Here is a 17,515-nt window from a genome sequence, read left to right as displayed (position 1 = left end):
CCGAGGGCGAGCGCTGGGTGACTTTAGGCCTTCGGGTGGTGGTAATGTGGGCTGTAAAACACGGTGTGTGGCCTGGCCGGGTCCAGGTAGGCGGTGGGACACAGTATATGGCCTGGTCGTGTCCAGGTAGGCCTTGGGACACGGTGTGTGGGCTGGCCATGTCCAGGTGGCCCTTGGGACAGGGTATATGGCCTGGCCGGGTCTAGGTAGGCGTTGGGACACGGTATATGGCCTGGCCATGTCCAGGTGGCCCTTGGGACACTGTGTGTGGTCTGGTCGTGTCTAGGTAAGCATTGGGACACAGTATATGGCCTGGCCAGGTCCAGGTAGGCGTTGGCACGGGCTTTGGTCTTCAGTGACACTCGGCCTGTGGTCTTCAGTAAGAAGCTGCTTTTTACCATAGAACCGTGGTTTACAAAGACTCTTTTTGGGCGAAGGACTTTAGCTTGCTTGCCTTGCAGAGCAGGGTATGGGCTGACGCTGTTCCTACAGCTTTTCATGGCGCTGGCCGGGACAAAGTGGGACCTCAGGAACCAGAGAGGTAGAGAAAAGAGCCACGTGCAGCCTTTTTCTGTGTGGAAGCCCTTGTCTTTCTGCTGGGGTTGTGGCTTCCTGTTGATCGCTCTTGCTACCCTCCATGGGTCTCTGTTACGCCGTTAGGATAAGGTCATATCGGTGATGTCATGTTGGTTGTTGGCCTTTCATGTGGTCTCGTGGGAGCGGTGCTTGGAGGAGGTAGAAAGATGACGCTTCGCGACAGCTTTCTGGCAGAGAACTTAATTTTAAAAGCACTTTTTATGTATCAAGAGAAGCGCCGAGCAGAGTCAAGTGTAGGTGTGGAAATGCAGACAATGAAGTCGCAGCTCTCTTCCTCTTCTCTTTCTGTGTTATTCTTTATTGGTTTGGGGGTGGTGTGTCTCGTTTGCTGATCGGCTCAGATAACGAGTGGTTATGCTGTCTGGTCTCTCTACATCAATGTGGCTTTTGTTTCTTTTTTTTTTCTTGAGTATGGAAGAAATGGTAACATTGGTCTAAACCAATGTGGCACTAAAAGACATGCTCAGTGAGCACCGATGCTTGGGCAGACTTTTGTTTTCTCTTCCTACATTTATTTTTAGGCTTTTAGCAGTCGAGGGTGGTTTTTTTGCTGGGTGTGTCAAAGGAGAACCGAAGCCCGTGCTGCAAAAATTGGCAGGTAGCTTCCTCTGATGTAGACAAGCCCGTTCTGTTCAGAAGCAGAAAATATCTTTTCCAAGAAATAGTGTTTGAATGTCTTAAGACTTTGCTCGTGTGTCATTGGGGATGTCGGGAGGGGGTGGGGGTGGAAAACAGAACTGAAAATGGTTATTACTACAGTCCTCTAAAAGAGAAATATGAACTATTGGGCTTTGAGGACCGATTAGGCTGCTGTGTTTATTCTCCACCAGGTCACGATTGTTCTCTGTAGTATATTTCTCAGCACTTTGAGTCACTTAAAAACAAGATAATGGAGCTTGCATAAAAATAGGATCATTGTTCCTGAAGAGTTCATTTGCTGCTTCTGCTTTTATTTCTTATCTGATGTCCCACTGTTTGGCTTGTGATAAAATATTTAGCCTCGGCAGGGAGGGATCATGTCATAAAAAGAATTCGGCCTACAGAAGAGGAAGGAGCGGGAGTGAAGGGAGAGCTAAGAAAAACGCTTACCAAATATATTTGCGTGAAAGCTTTGCGTAAGGAGGCCCTTTAAAATTTCTCATTCAAAGGAGATTTATGCCGAGAGACCGACTTGAGTAAGTTGTGTTAGTTCCACTAAGTATTTTGTCAAATTTCTTAGAAGTATTGGTCCTTGCATCTCTTTTTATGGCCCAAAGCTGTGCCCGCTCATGGCATGGCCCAGAGGCTCTTGCTCTCTCATCCACCTGCTTTGCATGGGTCTGTGCCGGTGCGGTGCCTGGCAAAATCTCGTCAGCTTGGGCTGCCTCAAGCAAGGCTGGCTGGGTCCGCATCCTTCATGGAGCCTTCTGCTCTCTCTGAAAATAAAGATACTGCATATTCTCTTCCCAGCACACATCATAACCAGCTGGTCGCATTATCTTGGATGAATTCAGCTTCAGTTTTATGCCAGACACCTCTGTGCTGTAATGCTTTAATATCTAATTATGTAATTGGAATGTTACTTGTGATGGATTCTCACAAAGATTATTTTCTTTCTGTTGCCGTCTTCGTGAGGAATAAAAAGAACTTGAAATGTCTGCAGCTCGAAAACATCAGCTCTGAAATACCAGGAATGCTGAGTTTGATCTGGGCTTTGCTGGAGGCCTCACTGCTGTGTCTGAAAGCATGTTTATTGTAAATCCTAACCCCCTAACTGAAAGAGTAATGATAACCGGAATTCCACCGTATTCTTTATCCAAATTTAATTTTTTTGCACAGAGTGAGAGAATTTCCAGATGTTCTTTATCAGACCAAAGGAGCTCCCGATTCCTAAGAGAGCTGTAAACAAGCAAAAAACCTTACGGCTCTTGCATTTAACATTTTTTTCCAATTATGTGCAAGTTTCAGAAATAAATATAGCACTTCAGGCAGCGAAGTGGTTCTCCCACAGCCCCGCTCTGGGTCGCTGTATTGCGGGTTCTCACGTGGGTAGCTGCACTTGCCGAATCTGTGCTGGTGGCTGCGCAGAGATGTGGGATGTGGCAGCTCTAGAAGGTGTGGAGTGCCTGAAATGTACCTTGTGGTTGCTGGTTTTCTCGTGAAGCTCGGTTGGAGGCTGCTGGGTTACTGTGACAGTGGTTTAACGTGTTGCTGCTGGGAGCATTTCCATCACTGAAAAAGACACTGGAAAAGGCTTAAGTAAGATTTTCTTTTCATCAATAGTAGGTGTTCCTTCTTTAAAAAAGATGTCCTGTAGTATTTCTGAAAGTTGGTGGCGTTTTGTGCTTTTTGGTTGGTTTTTTTGTTGGCTTTTTTAAAAATCTTAAATGTTCTCAACCTTTTTTTATTACACCCCCCTCCCCTCCAAAAAAAAATGAAGCTGACAGACACGGGTTGGGGTAGCGTAATAATTCTTTGTAGTCTTTGAAGTGGAAGAATCTCAAAGGCGAACAACAAAGGAAAAGATATTTGTGTGCTTTTACTCTTGTTAAAGCATGTGACTAGGAGCCAGGAAAATTAGATTCCATTCATGGCATTGTACAGGCTTCCTGCATGAGTTCGAACTAGCTCTTGAATCCAACCTTCGGTACGTTGGCCAGTCATCGTGCTGGTCAGACAAGTTACTTCCTTTGCTGTCAGCAGCTAAAAATCCCAGGTACACAAAGTTCCATTGGGTAAAAAACCCAATATAATGAAGTGTGAGAAAGCGCTCTTGAGAAGCGGTAGCGAGAAAGCTGCATTGCTGAGGTGACTTTGTTTGCCTGAGAAAACCTGGCATAGGGCGTATACCAAAATTATATAAGCATGTATCCAGACTCAAAGAAAAAAACCCAAAACTTCTGGAGATCTGACTTGGAAGGTTTTGGTTTAATCTTGAAAGATGGTGATTTTCTGTGGCAATTCTGGCATGGCCTGGTGGGCCTTGAGAAGGATTTGACAAATTTAACTGGAGTCTTCAGTGCCCAGCGCTTCTTTCTTTACACTAAAAAAACCACCCAAAACACGTTTAAACACTAAAAGCTGTTTTGAATAATGCAAAAAGAGGGGTGGTGTCTGAAGAAACGAACAGAAAACGTGAAAGGTGGTGGAAGGGACAAAAGCCTGTCCTGCAGAGAGATGCTTCACCCTTGAAGGTATTAACTATCTTCAGCTAATACAAATGTTGGAATACATTTGCTAACGCATTCCAGCATTGTGACTCTCCAAGTAAAGTGATTTTCCAAGTGTTTATATCCTCGGTAAAGCTGACAATAGCGCTTTTTCTCCCTAAGACATCGCTCAAGTTGGAGCTACTTAACTCCAACGCCTGATGCTTCTCTTCCTTCTGTAAGAATAGTTCAGATGATGGCTGCAGAACTTGAAACGGGCAGGGCAGTCTCCAAACCCCAGATGAGTAAGAGGAGGAGGAATGATATCATCCCATTTCACTGATTAAATCGATAATGACAAATCTGCTTTGCATGAGACAGCCTTGCAACTAAAATAACATTTTTATGCATATTTAATGATCTTGGACTCCTTTTTGCTCTTTGCTTTTGAATGCAGGCTCTTGAGCAAAATATTACTTTGCTTAAAATAGTCCTGTAACTTGAAACAAACAAAAAAAAATAATTCTGGTAAGTTGGTAGCTGATAACTATCTAGTGTAGCTGAACAGCCAAATAAAACCAATGGCTATTACTCGTGGGGAGTGGAAACAGTGCTAAAACAATGCTGGAGCAAATACTTGTGTTAGCTGAGTATAGTACCTAGGTGTCCTATGGTAGGATAATTACAGTCCTTTCAAAAAGAGCTGTATGCCTGCGTTTGCCTCTCTGTGTTGGGATAATAACGTTAGTGAATTGCTGATGATACTTAGGTAGCCTTGACTGGTTATTAATTGCTGACCTCTAAGAGGCAGTCAGCATAAACATAGCTAACTAGTCTGAATTGCATATTGTTGTGTTGGTTTGGGTTTTTTAAACTGGATGTTTTGAGATTTCCACTCTCCAGAATTAGTTTAATTTGCATGACTGAAGTCATCACCTATCCCTGTGTCGGTTGATTGCCACAGACAACCAAGACCACAGGTTCAGCTGACTTATTTTAAGTGAAAGCTGAAAAGGCAGTTACGCGTCAGATTTTTAAATGGCTCGTTCTAAAGACTGAAAGAAAACTTGAGCTATTTGTTGAAATCCAATACAAAAGCTTTTTTTTTTTTTTTTTTCTGAGAAGTGTAAGTCTCGTCACTTTTAGAGCCTGGAACTCCAGGAACTGAACCACGTGAGCATACCGCGGCCTGGCACAGTCTGAAATCGCTGCTGAAGATTCAGTGGCCTATTTCTCTGGTACTGTCTGACAAACATCGTTTCGGTTCTGCTGTTTGTCATTTGCGCTATGCGAAGACCCAACTCAAGTTGCAAAGCGTGTCAGAAGGGCGCAGGTTCTCCAGCTGGGATCATAAATCCTTGGTCATAAATGCTGCTCTTGTCTGGTGTGTTGGGTGGGAAGCACACCAAACACAGCGCGCTCGGGAGATTTTTTTTTCTCTTTGTGCAGCCTGCCAGAAGTTCTGTAGATTTTAACGTACAAATACCAGAAGGGAATACCTGCGTAAGTAAGATCTTTGGATGAAGATGAAATTAAAATCATAAAAATCTTGTGACATAAAGTGCCAATTTCTAACCCTCTGGTCCTTCTGGTTTTCTTGTAAAATTGCAGTGTTCTAAAAGAGTATGTTTTTTTTAAGGTTATGATTTGCACATACAAAAGCAATCCTGATTAACGTGCTTCCAAACTGCACTGGATTAAGCCGCCAGTGGCATGAGAAAATGGTGATGAATTTTTTTTAAGCTGTTAGTAAAGTCAGCAGACGTTGTGCTTTTCCCTGTCTTAGCCTCTGTTACCCTCTCTTCTAGTACACCGTGGTCTGAATTTCTGGAAGAGCAACTTGATTCTAAACACGTGCTTCCAAACTGCACTGGATTAAGCTGCCAGTGGCATGAGAAAATGGTGATTAATTTTTTTTTAAGCTGTTAGTAAAGTCGGCAGACGTGCTTTTTCCCTGTCTTAGCCCCTGTTACCCTCTCTTCTAGTACACCGTGGTCTGAATTTCTGGAAGAGCAACTAAGTGTTGGATATCTCAAAGGTCTTAAATTTGTTTTTGATGCAATACCTCCGCCCCACAGGGCCAATTCCCCATTGCAGGCAAAATATTTAACAGGGTTGTGAACTTGCTGTAGCAAAGAAAAAAAGGCTGTTGAGCACTAGAACATTTTTATTTAATCAAAAGAAGAGGCCAAAAAGGTCTAAATCTAGCATTTGTTTCTGACTTCAGTTACTCTTTAAGAATGTCTTCCTTTTCTCTCTCTTTCAGGTGTTCCTTTATGAGATCTTGCCAGCGTTCGAGATCTCGGTTTCCTTCACTGGTGTGAGTCAGTAGTTCTGCGGTCTGCACCAGGTTCTCTGCTGCTCCTCTGAACAAAGACACAGGATCTCTTGCTTTTTGCCTTCTAGTTCATTTTGCATTTGACAATATAGTGTGGAAATCTGTGTTTAAAAACACAGCTCAAGCAGCACTTTTGAAGCAGGGGATTTGGTGTAGGTGAAGATTTGCGTGGGTTTTTTGCAATCTTCCTTTTATTGGCCATCTTGGCATGTTGAATGGTGGTCCCTTCTAAAATCCGCCTTGTGCCGGTCAGGTTTCCCAGCACTGTTGCTCACACCAATCTGTTTAATTCACTAGATCAATGTTCTTAATGAAAACAACTTTTTTTTTCCTGTAGTTATTTTATTCGTTGGACATACTCCCTCTCTTATAACTAATTTTGCTCAGCAGCTGCTACCTTAGTCCTGCTGCTGCAGTAGTGCAAGTAATTAATAATACAAGTTGCTGCCCTCTGGCTCTTTTGCTGCGTGTAACTTGTTTACTGAGTTGCCATCTGTCTTGGGAATTGGAGTATTCCTCTGCCTGTGGGACTGCTGATTTATAGATTGTCTCAGCCTGACATATAGAACGAGACAGTGTGCAGGCTGACTACTTCATTCTGTACTGGACTGATATATAAATCGATTGATAAATTGATACGTACCTAAGACATCTTTATTAAAGAGTTGGTACACGGTTCTTGAACCAGGGCTTTTGTTTTCCAGGAGAGGGAAATGTCCCTGGGAGCTTGTGAGCAGCCTTCCTTTGGGTCGCTTTCTCAGCATCATGAGGGACTCTTAAAGCTCCCCTCTTCTCCCATCCACTACTGGCAGCAGTAGAGCTGAACAAAGTCCTGCTCCCTGTGGTCTGGCCCAGCTGAGTGTTTGACTGTGATTATGTGGCTTTTGGTTAAGGTACTCGAGATCTCCAGGTTGTCCTCCTTCCTTGTACCTCAACAAGTCCCAGCCGGTGTCGCTCTGGCATCTGGTGCACTCAAGCATGAAGTGCTGGTCTGGGAAGTACCTTGTCTAAAACCCCTTCTGCAGTTCCAGCTGGATGTTGACAAGTAGGAAAGTCGTGTCTCATCTTCGCATTTGTACATGTATAAAATGCAAAGCGAAGTAAGTGGTCACTTGCTCCTCAGAAATGGGTAAGCGTGATGGAATTATAATAGGAGCAGTCTCGGTTGCTATATATAGCGTGAGTCATTGAAATGTTCCATGGGCAGGCACAGGGGTTTGGTAACTGCAGCGTAACTAAAAGCCTTTGATTGCAGTGGTGAGTTAATGAGGGGGTCAGGAGGCAGGGAAAAAAGTCTTTGGTAGAAAATGCTATAATTTTTATTTTTCTTGAAAGACTTGTATGTCATCTTTCCTTTTCTTGGAATAACTTTATCAGAGTGGCTGTCAGTTGAGTTCTTCTTTCTCCTCTAGGCTACTCAGTAATTTACCTACTTGCAGCATTGCTTATTGTAGTGTCGTTATAGTTAGAAGTGAAAGATGGTTATTACCCATGCATGGTGCTTCTGAGGTACGGTTGTCGTTTGAAACCATTACTGCAGCCACACTCCAGAGCAGAGAGGCAGAACTCTGTTCCCAAGTTTTGGGTTGTAATGGTATCGGTATCACATTTTTGGATCGTAAATTTGAGAAGCAGCTCTGCTTGTTGGGTTCTTGCTATGAAGCATTCCTACTGTGATAAATGGAAAATTTAATCTTAAAAAAAAAAAAAAAATACAACCTGATGAAGGGCAGGAGCACGTACTAGGGCTTGGGTAGCCTGTGGGAAAAGCCTTTTCCCAGGGACATAAGTCTCACAACTCCGGGTGTGTGTTTCAAGCAGCCATCCCCAAGGAACCCCGGCTTGGGTACCACCAGGGAGGAGATTGCTTTGTTCATTAGGTGACGAACAAAACAACAGTTGTTTAAACTCTGTATACATCCATGTCCCCATTTAAGCAGTTAGCTTGCTCTCTTCTTCAGGGACTGTCATCTTCTGGTTCCAAACCTGCCAGCGACCTCCCCATGAGCTTGAGCAAACCCCAGCTGCAAGCTGCGCCCAGCCCTTGCTGTATTCATATTTGCTAGCTCTCTATCATGCATCATGCTTAGCTGTCACATGGGAGCCTTAATCTTACCAGCTAATTAACCCAAATAGCAATCAGACTATTGTCTGTGCTATAGAATGCTGATGGGGAGCTGTTAAAGCTGTTGGTGGTCGGTCTAGTCCTGGCGGCAGGATGGGTGCTGTGCTCTGAGATGAGGTGTCTCTCAGTTTGCCTCTAGAGAAAGCTGCATAAAAATAAACAAAAACCTGCTTTCGAAGAATTCTTTCTGATAATTATTGTCCAAGTTTAGGCCGTCTCTTAAAATCGGTTAAAAATAAAATTTAAAAGTGTATTTTTATAGCCTTCATTCCTAAGATCAAAATACCGGAGGGGTGATAAATAGCTGCCGGAGTACGTAGATCTAGGGGTTCAGTATCTTTTGCAAGTGCAGAGAAATTACTTTCTTCATCTTCCTTGAACCAACTAACTATATTCAACAGCAAGTTGAAAAAAAAAAAAAAAATTGTCAGGAGTTGAAATTTTCCAGTCCATGAATTAAAACAAGGTGTGAGATTAATTGATCTTAGGTGAAAGGCGATAGTAACCAGAGTCAGTCTATCAACTGAGTGGACCACAGGTAGTATTTCATGACTTTAATAACCCAGTGAAGTGCCAAAAATGTTCTGGTCTCATTTGCTTGTGTAGCCAGCCTGCTTAAGGAGGTTTAACCATTAAACAATTTAGAACAGGATTTCATTTTCTGTCCCAATGCAGCTTCATTTCTGTATGCTTAATAAATGGGGCATATATCAGTTTTCTACTGTATAATCACAAAGTGGATAGATATTTTTAGCCATGTTGCAGCTGAAAGGAAGCACCCTATGTTTAAGCAGAAGAATGCAGCTTGTACCACCGGTATAGAACAACTCTTCTGAAAAATACATAGAGCAGTCATTCTTAATAAAGTAGATTAATTTTTCTTTGTTTGTTAATCAGGTGGGCAGTGTTATGCTCAGCAGATCTGTCAGCCTTATGGTACATCCAGTGTTTCAGTCTCTGCAAATCCTTCGTTACCGTAGCTGCAGGAGTTCGCGCTTTCCAATTAAAAGCTTGTGGCAAGCTAACAATGAAGTAAGGGCTGTTCCAGCTTAACAGGCTCTACCTTTAAAGCTGTGTCCACACACGACAGTTGCAGGTTGGTAGAAAACGAATCCCTGAGCGGTCCCCTCTCTCCTTGGCACGACGCTGTGCCATCGCTGCAGGGCTGCCGGCACTTCCCAGACTCTGCCCTGACTTTCTAGGCGACAAATTCGCCGTGGCTTTCCTAGCAGCTCACGGTTCCAGGTTGATGTCCCTAATTATTCTGTCGCCGCCTCTTTACTTGGTGTCAGCGTATTACAAAATCAGTGGTCAGGGTGCTAAAGACCGTATACAGAGTGGAGGCTGTAATACAGTATTGCCTTTCAGATAATGTCAAAGCTACTGAAAAATAGATTCCTGTGAACTATGGCTTTCGCTTTACTGCAAACAAGTTGTGGAGGCCAATCTGTGAGATCTCCTCTTTGCTCTGGGGGCCGAGTTGGAGGATGATGGGTTTGGTCGGGGCTGCTCATCAGCTCTGCCTCCTGCACAAGAGCTGCATTGGCACTGATGCAGCGTCACCCTGCTGGCTGCTCTTACAGCCGGGGCAGTACTGGCGTCTCCCCGCAGGATTTGTGCGTCTAAAGAGCTGCAGGAGGTTCTCAGTTTTGATCCCCGTAGCTAGGTACCCGTCAGGAGCAGGGAAGGAGAACAAACTGGTATTGTCAGTTGACTGTGGTTCACGTGGGCTGTTTGCTGCCATAACTTCCAGGCTTCTATTTAAATAAACTTTTTTCTTTTTTTTTTTTTTTCCAAAGCCCTATGTAATCAGGGAGGCAAGGTTAAGCAGACATGATAGTAAGAAGGTTTGGGTTCCCGTGTGTGCCTGAACCCCAGTTTCACTGCGCTTGGCAAGAGCTGCAGGAGGAATGTGGGTGTCAGGTGTGTGTCCCCACTTTGACAGGCTGCATTTTGGTACCGTCGGTACTCAGCAGCATGACAAACTCCCTTCCCCTGGTGTAGCTGTTTAGAAGAGACCAAGCAACAAAAGGATCCTCATGTGTAAATCAGTCCTAGTCCCGTTCCCAACGCGTGGGGTTGAGGTGAATTCAGCAGAAGAAAGAAACAGGGGTAAGGTTCCATTTCTCCTAGGTACCGCTGTGGCTGTGTAGAGGAGGGATGCTTTTTTGGGTGGTTCTTGGCTTGTAGCATTGGGTCGGCTTGTGTGCGTGGCAGGTGTGCGCTTGGCTCTGCCAGCTGCATTGGGGAGTTTCCCTGGTGGAGTCAGTGGCCTGAGACAGAGTTTGACGTGTCTCATCCTGTTCGTGACGATGAAAGGTGAAAGTCGGAGTGAAGGCTGAGCTGGCTGTCGCTGCGTGGTGGGTGAAGGCTGTGGGTGCTGTGGCTGTTGCGCTTGACTCTTGCTTCAAGGGAGGAGGGGGAAATAATCTGTCTTCTATCACCTTTTTTTTTTTAATAAGGAAGTATTTGATCATTTAAAATTGGGGGTGGATGAGGTAAACAATTCCTTCAGAGCTACCCTTAAGTTTCTTGGGGAGTATAATGTTTGTAGTGTGTCTAAAATGTTTAGTCAAATAATCCTCTTAAGGGAAAAACAGGGAGGAGGCTTGAGAAGAATGATGCAAATCAGCCGGTATAGGATGAACACTGCCTGCAGGGCTCAGTACAGGCTCGGCTCCTCCTCACATGCCCGGGCGGGCAAGTAAATCTTTGCCTAAATGAAAGCAAAACTAAAGGGTTTTGCTTTAACAGTGTCGGTGTGTACTTATGGCTGAGTATGCTGCTTAGGAATGCTTATACAGCTGAATCAAATATGGTAACTTGTATTGAATAGACTTCTATTATCATACCAAAACTAAGATTACTCTGGAAGTTTTGATTAAATTTCCAGTTTAGAAGTCTCCTCTTCAGGCTTTCTCATCTCTGTACTTCAAAATCTTGGACACAATGATCTTATGATTTATCGTAAAAGCATGGGGCGGTGTATTTTTTTTTTCCTTTGTCTTTCTGTGTCTAAGCTCAGGAGATTGAGAAACTTCTTGATTCATCCCTTGGCTGCATGACTTCATAGCTGGCCGACCTCATGTCATGGTGGCCGCAGCGCCTCTGGATGCTGTGGATTGTCGGAGAGGGGATGGGATCAGCTGTGCTCCGTATCATTGCCTCAGTAGTGACTAATGGAGGAGGGTGGGAAACCAGAGCAGCTGAGTACAAGCAAATAGAAGGATCACCCTGCTGGAGTGGTATAATGGGCTACTGACCTTGTGTGTTGACATGACTGTCTGTGGTGGGGTTTTCCAGCCCTCCTTGCAGACAAAACCCAGCGGGTATTGACTGACTCATTCAGAGATGTTGGGTTTTATGTGTGGTGACTTTCTTCAGTTCCGTCGAACTTTTCAGTTAAAGTTTGAGAGTTGATTGTCTGTGGAGTCAGCTTTCCATTGAAGCCAGCTTTCTGATGTTGAAAAGCCTTGTTCTGTCACTGCAGGGAGCTTGAGGCAGCATTTGGCCTCTGCTTTCCAGGTATGTGACCCATACCTGAAAAGAACAGCTCTGCCCACCTTGGTCTGTGCCATTCCGCAGCCTAAAGAAGGAAGCGGAGCGGTTTGGAAATGTGGCTCTGGCAAAGCAGTCTCTGGGAGTTTGCAGCTGAAATGGGGAAGGAAGCTGAAGGTGCAGCCTTCTAACTGGTTTTGAGTTTCTAAACGCTCAGTAAAGTCTTGTCTAAAATGTAAACCATAAGAATTGGTAAGGTACTTTGGAAACTAGAATTAAGTAGGCTCTGAATTAATGAATTATACATGTTTTTAGATGTATAAATTTTATGCTAGATGCTCCTAGTATTCTCTTTTAAATGCTGCCTCTGTAATTTCTGTGAAATAAGAATATATACTTGGGTGGAATGCAATAAATCAAAGTAACTTGTGTAAATTGGAGAGTAATTGATACACATCAGGAGGCTGACTTTGGTTTTAGGTATGCTGGTGAAGAGGTCCTGATTGGTGTGAAGACTTCAGTGGCACCGCTTTGGGGATCCTTGTGGGTTTAAGGTTGGAGCCCACCATCCTTTCTGAGTAACTGTGCAGTCACGGGAAGCAGAGCGGGCGAGCAGATGGGCTTAAAGGGCGAAATGCAACCCAAGAGATGGAGGGAGTAAAGGCAAATTGCCCGAGTGATGTGCTACTGTCTGGTACGAGCAGGGAAATGGCATGGCTTCAAAGGATGCGTGCCATAAGGCATCTCATGCCTGTGTTTTTTCTGTTTGTGCCCCTCTCGGTGGGCTGTAGCAGGAGGTTGAGGCTTATGAGTTTGTTCTCTCCCGCAGATATTGGCTCTTCTTGCTGAACTTCTTGTTCGGCTCTCGGGTCTGCATCCCCTCCTTCGTGCAGATCTGCCTGTGCCTCCCGTTCTCCTCCGGGTGTGTTTTGGTGGAGGTAGGGCCTCCTGACGAGCTGTTGAAGATAATGAACTTCCTCTCCAGCTGTGTCCTGGAAACAAAGGGCTGTTGTGTTCAGCCTTTGCCCTTGCTGTGCGCAGGGGCCCTGCAAGAAGAGGCTCTTCCTTCCCTCTATTCCAACCATCATCTGCATATTTGTTGCTTTTTTTTCATATGAGTAGATAGTCCTGAATAGAGTGCATCTTTGAGCAGCTTTCGAACTGTAAAATTGTTATCGCCAGTGGTACCTTGGGTGCAAGCAACTGACAAAACAGTCCTTCGAGAGACTATTTCATGTACCCACACAGTTATGAGATACTTAAAGTAAATGAGGAAAACGGGAACAGATTTCACCCTGCAAGTGAAATGATGCTTAAAACACTCGGGCTGCAAACGTCGCTTATAGTTGTTTCAAGATGAGGTTGACTATAAAATGATACTTAGCGCGACATGCTTTTGAATTGGGTTTAATATAGGCTAAATTCAGTTAAGACTGAATCCAGTTGACTGCCTTGCATGTCGTGGACCTGCTTGTCTCTCTTAATTTTGCGCTGCCTGCTTTTCCAGTCCTGTGCTGAGTAAAAGGTGCTTCTGTATGCACTGTGCAAAAACGCCTTAAGCGTCTTGGGAAGGAGCCTGCCGCTGCTGTGTCCTAGCAAACTTTATAATTCAGTCCCCCAAAATCAAAGACAAATGTTTCATTAACTTTCTGCTTCTCTTTCAGACTGGATTTACCCAGTTAACGAGAACAAAAATCCACGTAGGCACATAATATTACATAGTAAGGCTTATTTGCATGCAACAAACTGCTTGAACTCCTACTTGACAGTTCAAGGAGTGGCTCCTTCATCCCACAGGGAAGAGTAAGGTTTAAATAACACTTGTTGATAACAGGAAGCAAGTGAAGAGTTCTCAGTAAATCAATAATTTTTATCTATATCCTACGCAGGTTGTGATACAGACCCTTCTCTCACTTGTAAATGTTTAATTTGCTTTTAGGTCGTGCTTGTCAGTGAAAGGCTAATGTATCAGCAGACTGAAGTGTGTGTATGTGTGAGCCTTTACTCCGTTTGTGGGATCTTAGAAATAACTGAAGGATACCCAATTAAGGGGAAAAAAAATATAAACCCACCAGTATTTATGGGATAACCATGAATGTGGCTGTCACAGAAAAAGCCATCCACATTTTTTCACTGTCTGATAGCAATTGAGGGGATGATGGGCTAAAACGGCCCGAGAAGCGTTGCTAGAATAGTCTGTGGCTGTAAGTGTCAGAGGTCTGTCTGGAAATAATAGGTAGAAGTTGTTACCGCTTTCTCTAGTGTGGCTTGTAGAGATAAAAACAGCTGCTTCTGGTTTCACCCTATGGTTTCTTGAAACTCTCTAACAGCTTAAAACAGATGGCTTTCTTGTGGCTTTCTAAACTTAGACCTCTTGCTAAACTTGCATGTGTTTCCTTTAAACAGGTTGTAAAATAAAAGCACTAAGGGCCAAGACAAATACTTACATTAAGACCCCTGTTCGTGGAGAAGAACCCATCTTTGTTGTCACTGGACGGAAAGAAGACGTAGCCATGGCCAAAAGGGAAATTCTCTCAGCTGCTGAACACTTCTCCATGATCAGAGCGTCACGCAACAAGAACGGTCCTGCCCTGGGCGGCTTGCCATGTACCCCCAACCTGCCGGGTCAGACGACAGTCCAAGTCAGGGTGCCTTACCGTGTAGTTGGGCTGGTGGTTGGACCGAAAGGGGCCACAATCAAAAGAATTCAGCAGCAGACCCATACCTACATAGTCACTCCCAGCAGAGACAAGGAGCCCGTCTTCGAAGTCACGGGAATGCCCGAAAACGTGGACCGCGCGCGTGAGGAGATAGAGATGCACATAGCCATGCGTACCGGGAACTACATCGAGCTGAACGAAGAGAACGATTTCCACTACAACGGTACGGATGTGAGCTTCGAAGGAGGCACTCTTGGATCTGCGTGGCTTGCTTCTAATTCTGTCCCTCCTAGCCGCACCACAATGATTTCTAATTATAGAAATGACAGCTCCAGCTCCTTGGGAAGTGGCTCCACAGATTCCTATTTTGGAAGCAATAGATTGGCTGACTTCAGCCCAACGAGTCCATTCAGCACAGGCAACTTCTGGTTCGGAGAAACGCTGCCTTCGGTGGGCACGGAAGACCTTGCGGTTGACTCTCCCGCGTATGACTCCTTACCAACGCCTTCCCAAGCCATTTGGACCCCTTTTGAACCTGTAAACCCGCTCTCCGGCTTCGGTAGTGACCCCGCTAGTAACGCCAAGCCTCAGCGCCGAGGGAGCCAGCCATCTACTCCTCGCCTGTCGCCCACGTTTCCAGAGAGCCTGGATCACCCTCTGGCTAGGAGAGTGAGGAGCGACCCACCTAGCACCGGCCACCAAGCCGGCCTTCCCATATACATCCCCGCTTTCTCCAATGGTACCAACAGCTATTCCTCTTCCAACGGTGGCTCTACGTCCAGCTCGCCCCCCGAGTCGAGGCGGAAGCACGACTGCGTGATCTGCTTCGAGAGTGAAGTCATTGCGGCCCTGGTCCCCTGCGGCCACAATCTCTTCTGCATGGAGTGTGCCAACAAAATCTGTGAAAAAGAAACGCCATCGTGTCCCGTTTGCCAGACAGCTGTTACTCAGGCAATCCAAATTCACTCTTAAATATATATAGATATTATTATATATGGACTTCTAAAACTCTTAAAGGCATGGGTGTAATGGTACCCTCTAGTAAACTTCCTAATGAATTCTGACTGTTGGGCTTTCTTGGGATTAGGCTGAAGTTGTTAATAGATTTCTACTTTCTCAAAAGGCTGCTATAGTAACACTAAACCTAAGTGGTCTCTGTCTGGTTCAGTGTAAGCAGATGGTGTGTTTAGCAGAGATCCGTTGGGTGGGATGTTACGGCACAGTGAGGGTAAGTTTTCCTCAGTGACACAACTGAAAAAAAAAAAAAAACCCAACAAATTTTACAGGCTTTCTAAAGGATCTCTGTTAAGCGTTTGACTTCTGTGTGCTGGCAGCAACGAGCTGAAACGCAGAAGTACTCGTCTGCTGTGGAGGGTTTGTGGCATTATCAATATATCAAACAACACTTCCAATGCTGCCTTCTTTACACTGCCAGTTTTGAAAAACAGGTTTGGGGAAAATATTTTTGCTTTGTGCGACAACTTATGCCTAATTCTTCAGCATTGCAAATACCTTTTTTTTTTTTTTTTTTTTAAAAAAAAAACAAGTTTGGATGTTTGACCTGCACACTGTATGGGATGGTTTGTAGGTTTTATTAATTCCTTTTTGGATGCATACATTATGGGGGGGGGAAGCTGTCCGACACACCTCCGTTTCGCCTGACGTGTTAAGGGCAGTATGTTCAGAGGATCAGGAACATCTCTATTTCGTGAATTCCTACCCACTGCTTTTCTTAATGTAATGTGGAAAAAGTCGGGCTGGCTTCATCCCATTTCAGTAAGGGCTTTGGGATGCACATACTTCGACTAATAGTGAGGATGCTGACATTCCGTTCATTAGTCCGATCAAGCTGTTCTTAAATTACATTTTTAGAGGTTCTATAGTTCAAAATGTGAAGCATTTTTATGTTCAGTCCATAATTGTCTTGCACGTATATAAATATATATTTTATTTTTAGTAAGGAAAAGGAAAAAGGGGGGGGAAGTTGCGTACGTGCCCTTGTATTATTCATGACAGCAGCTGTGACAGTGGCCCTGCAATCAGTTTACTTCATTTCAAAACCGTCTTTCCAATCATAAGGAGAAAAAAAAAAAAAGTCTTTTGAATGTGCTTCTTACATTTCAACCTGTGGATGTTTCTAGCTTTTTCATCCTCAGTACCTTCCCAAATCTGTGCTGGCATATATTAAAACAACAAAAACAAAAAAAAAAAGACACAAAAGTGGAGTTCTAGTGGATTTTTCTATTTTTTTTGAAGCATTATTTTCCCAAGACAAGACAAAGCTTTTTTTCTCAGTATAACAAAAAGAAATTATATGTGTATTGAACTAGTAAATATACAGAAAATTTTATTTTTTATTTCCACTTGAAGAGTTACATTTCGTATAAAAGTTTACAGATAACGGTTTTTATTTTATGATTTTCAGTATAAGAGTTGCCTTGATGGCATATTATGTACTGCATAACTTTAATGCTATAATTGCTTGTAGAATAGTTACATGTCAGTATTGAAACCTAATCTCTAGCTGCAGTCTTGTAGATATGAACAAACGTTCACCGAGCATGTATTTTGTATTTTATTGCATTGTACACTGCAACTAATAAGCCAAGGAATTGACAAGACGTTAGGTGCGTGTACCATTTCTATAAACCACAAACTAAGAATGATAAACTATCAATATAGTTTAGTATTTGCTAATTTTACTACACTTTTTGTTATGTATATGTAGGGAGGTCATAGGGATTATAAATTCAATTTGAGTAAAGTTTAAAAACCATATATTTTATGATAAAGGGCCTTTAACTTATGATGGCCAAAGCACTGATATTATATATTTGCTGTAAAGAGAATTATAAGAGTTTTATTTTTCTGATATTAAAAGTTACTTAATAAAGACTTGTTTCCATTAACTTGAATGTTTTGCTCTCTTCGTGGTTGTGGCTTGGAGCAGCCCGTGGAGGCTGGGGCTGGCCGACATCCCTCCGTGTCCCCCCACCCACCCACCAGGGGGGTTTCCCAGTGCTGTGCTGTGCCTGGGTGACATCATATGTGAAGAATCTTGTTTTCCACTAATTGCTGGCTTTACACGCCGCCTTGAAAAAGCAACTTGTGGTCTTCCAGAGGGCACAGCCACAGGCTGCTGCGGTGCTCAGGAACCGGCAGTTCAGAG

At 43.9% G+C, this 17,515-nt stretch overlaps 1 protein-coding gene across 1 annotated transcript; it reads left to right on the top strand.

Moving 5' to 3' along the window:
- Positions 1 to 743: 743 nt before the first annotated feature.
- MEX3C (mex-3 RNA binding family member C) lies at positions 744 to 15,318 on the top strand. Its single transcript, XM_009883710.1, has 5 exons — positions 744 to 830; positions 5,992 to 6,045; positions 12,516 to 12,624; positions 13,351 to 13,386; positions 14,093 to 15,318. The coding sequence occupies exons 1-5, from the start codon at positions 744 to 746 to the stop codon at positions 15,316 to 15,318; spliced, it is 1,512 nt and encodes a 503-aa protein (XP_009882012.1).
- The last annotated feature ends 2,197 nt before the right edge of the window (positions 15,319 to 17,515 follow it).

This window comes from Charadrius vociferus, unplaced genomic scaffold, assembly GCF_000708025.1.
Source record: "Charadrius vociferus isolate BGI_N301 unplaced genomic scaffold, ASM70802v2 scaffold194, whole genome shotgun sequence".
NCBI classification, from domain to species: Eukaryota; Metazoa; Chordata; class Aves; order Charadriiformes; family Charadriidae; genus Charadrius; species Charadrius vociferus.
This window is presented reverse-complemented; position numbering and strand designations above follow the sequence as displayed.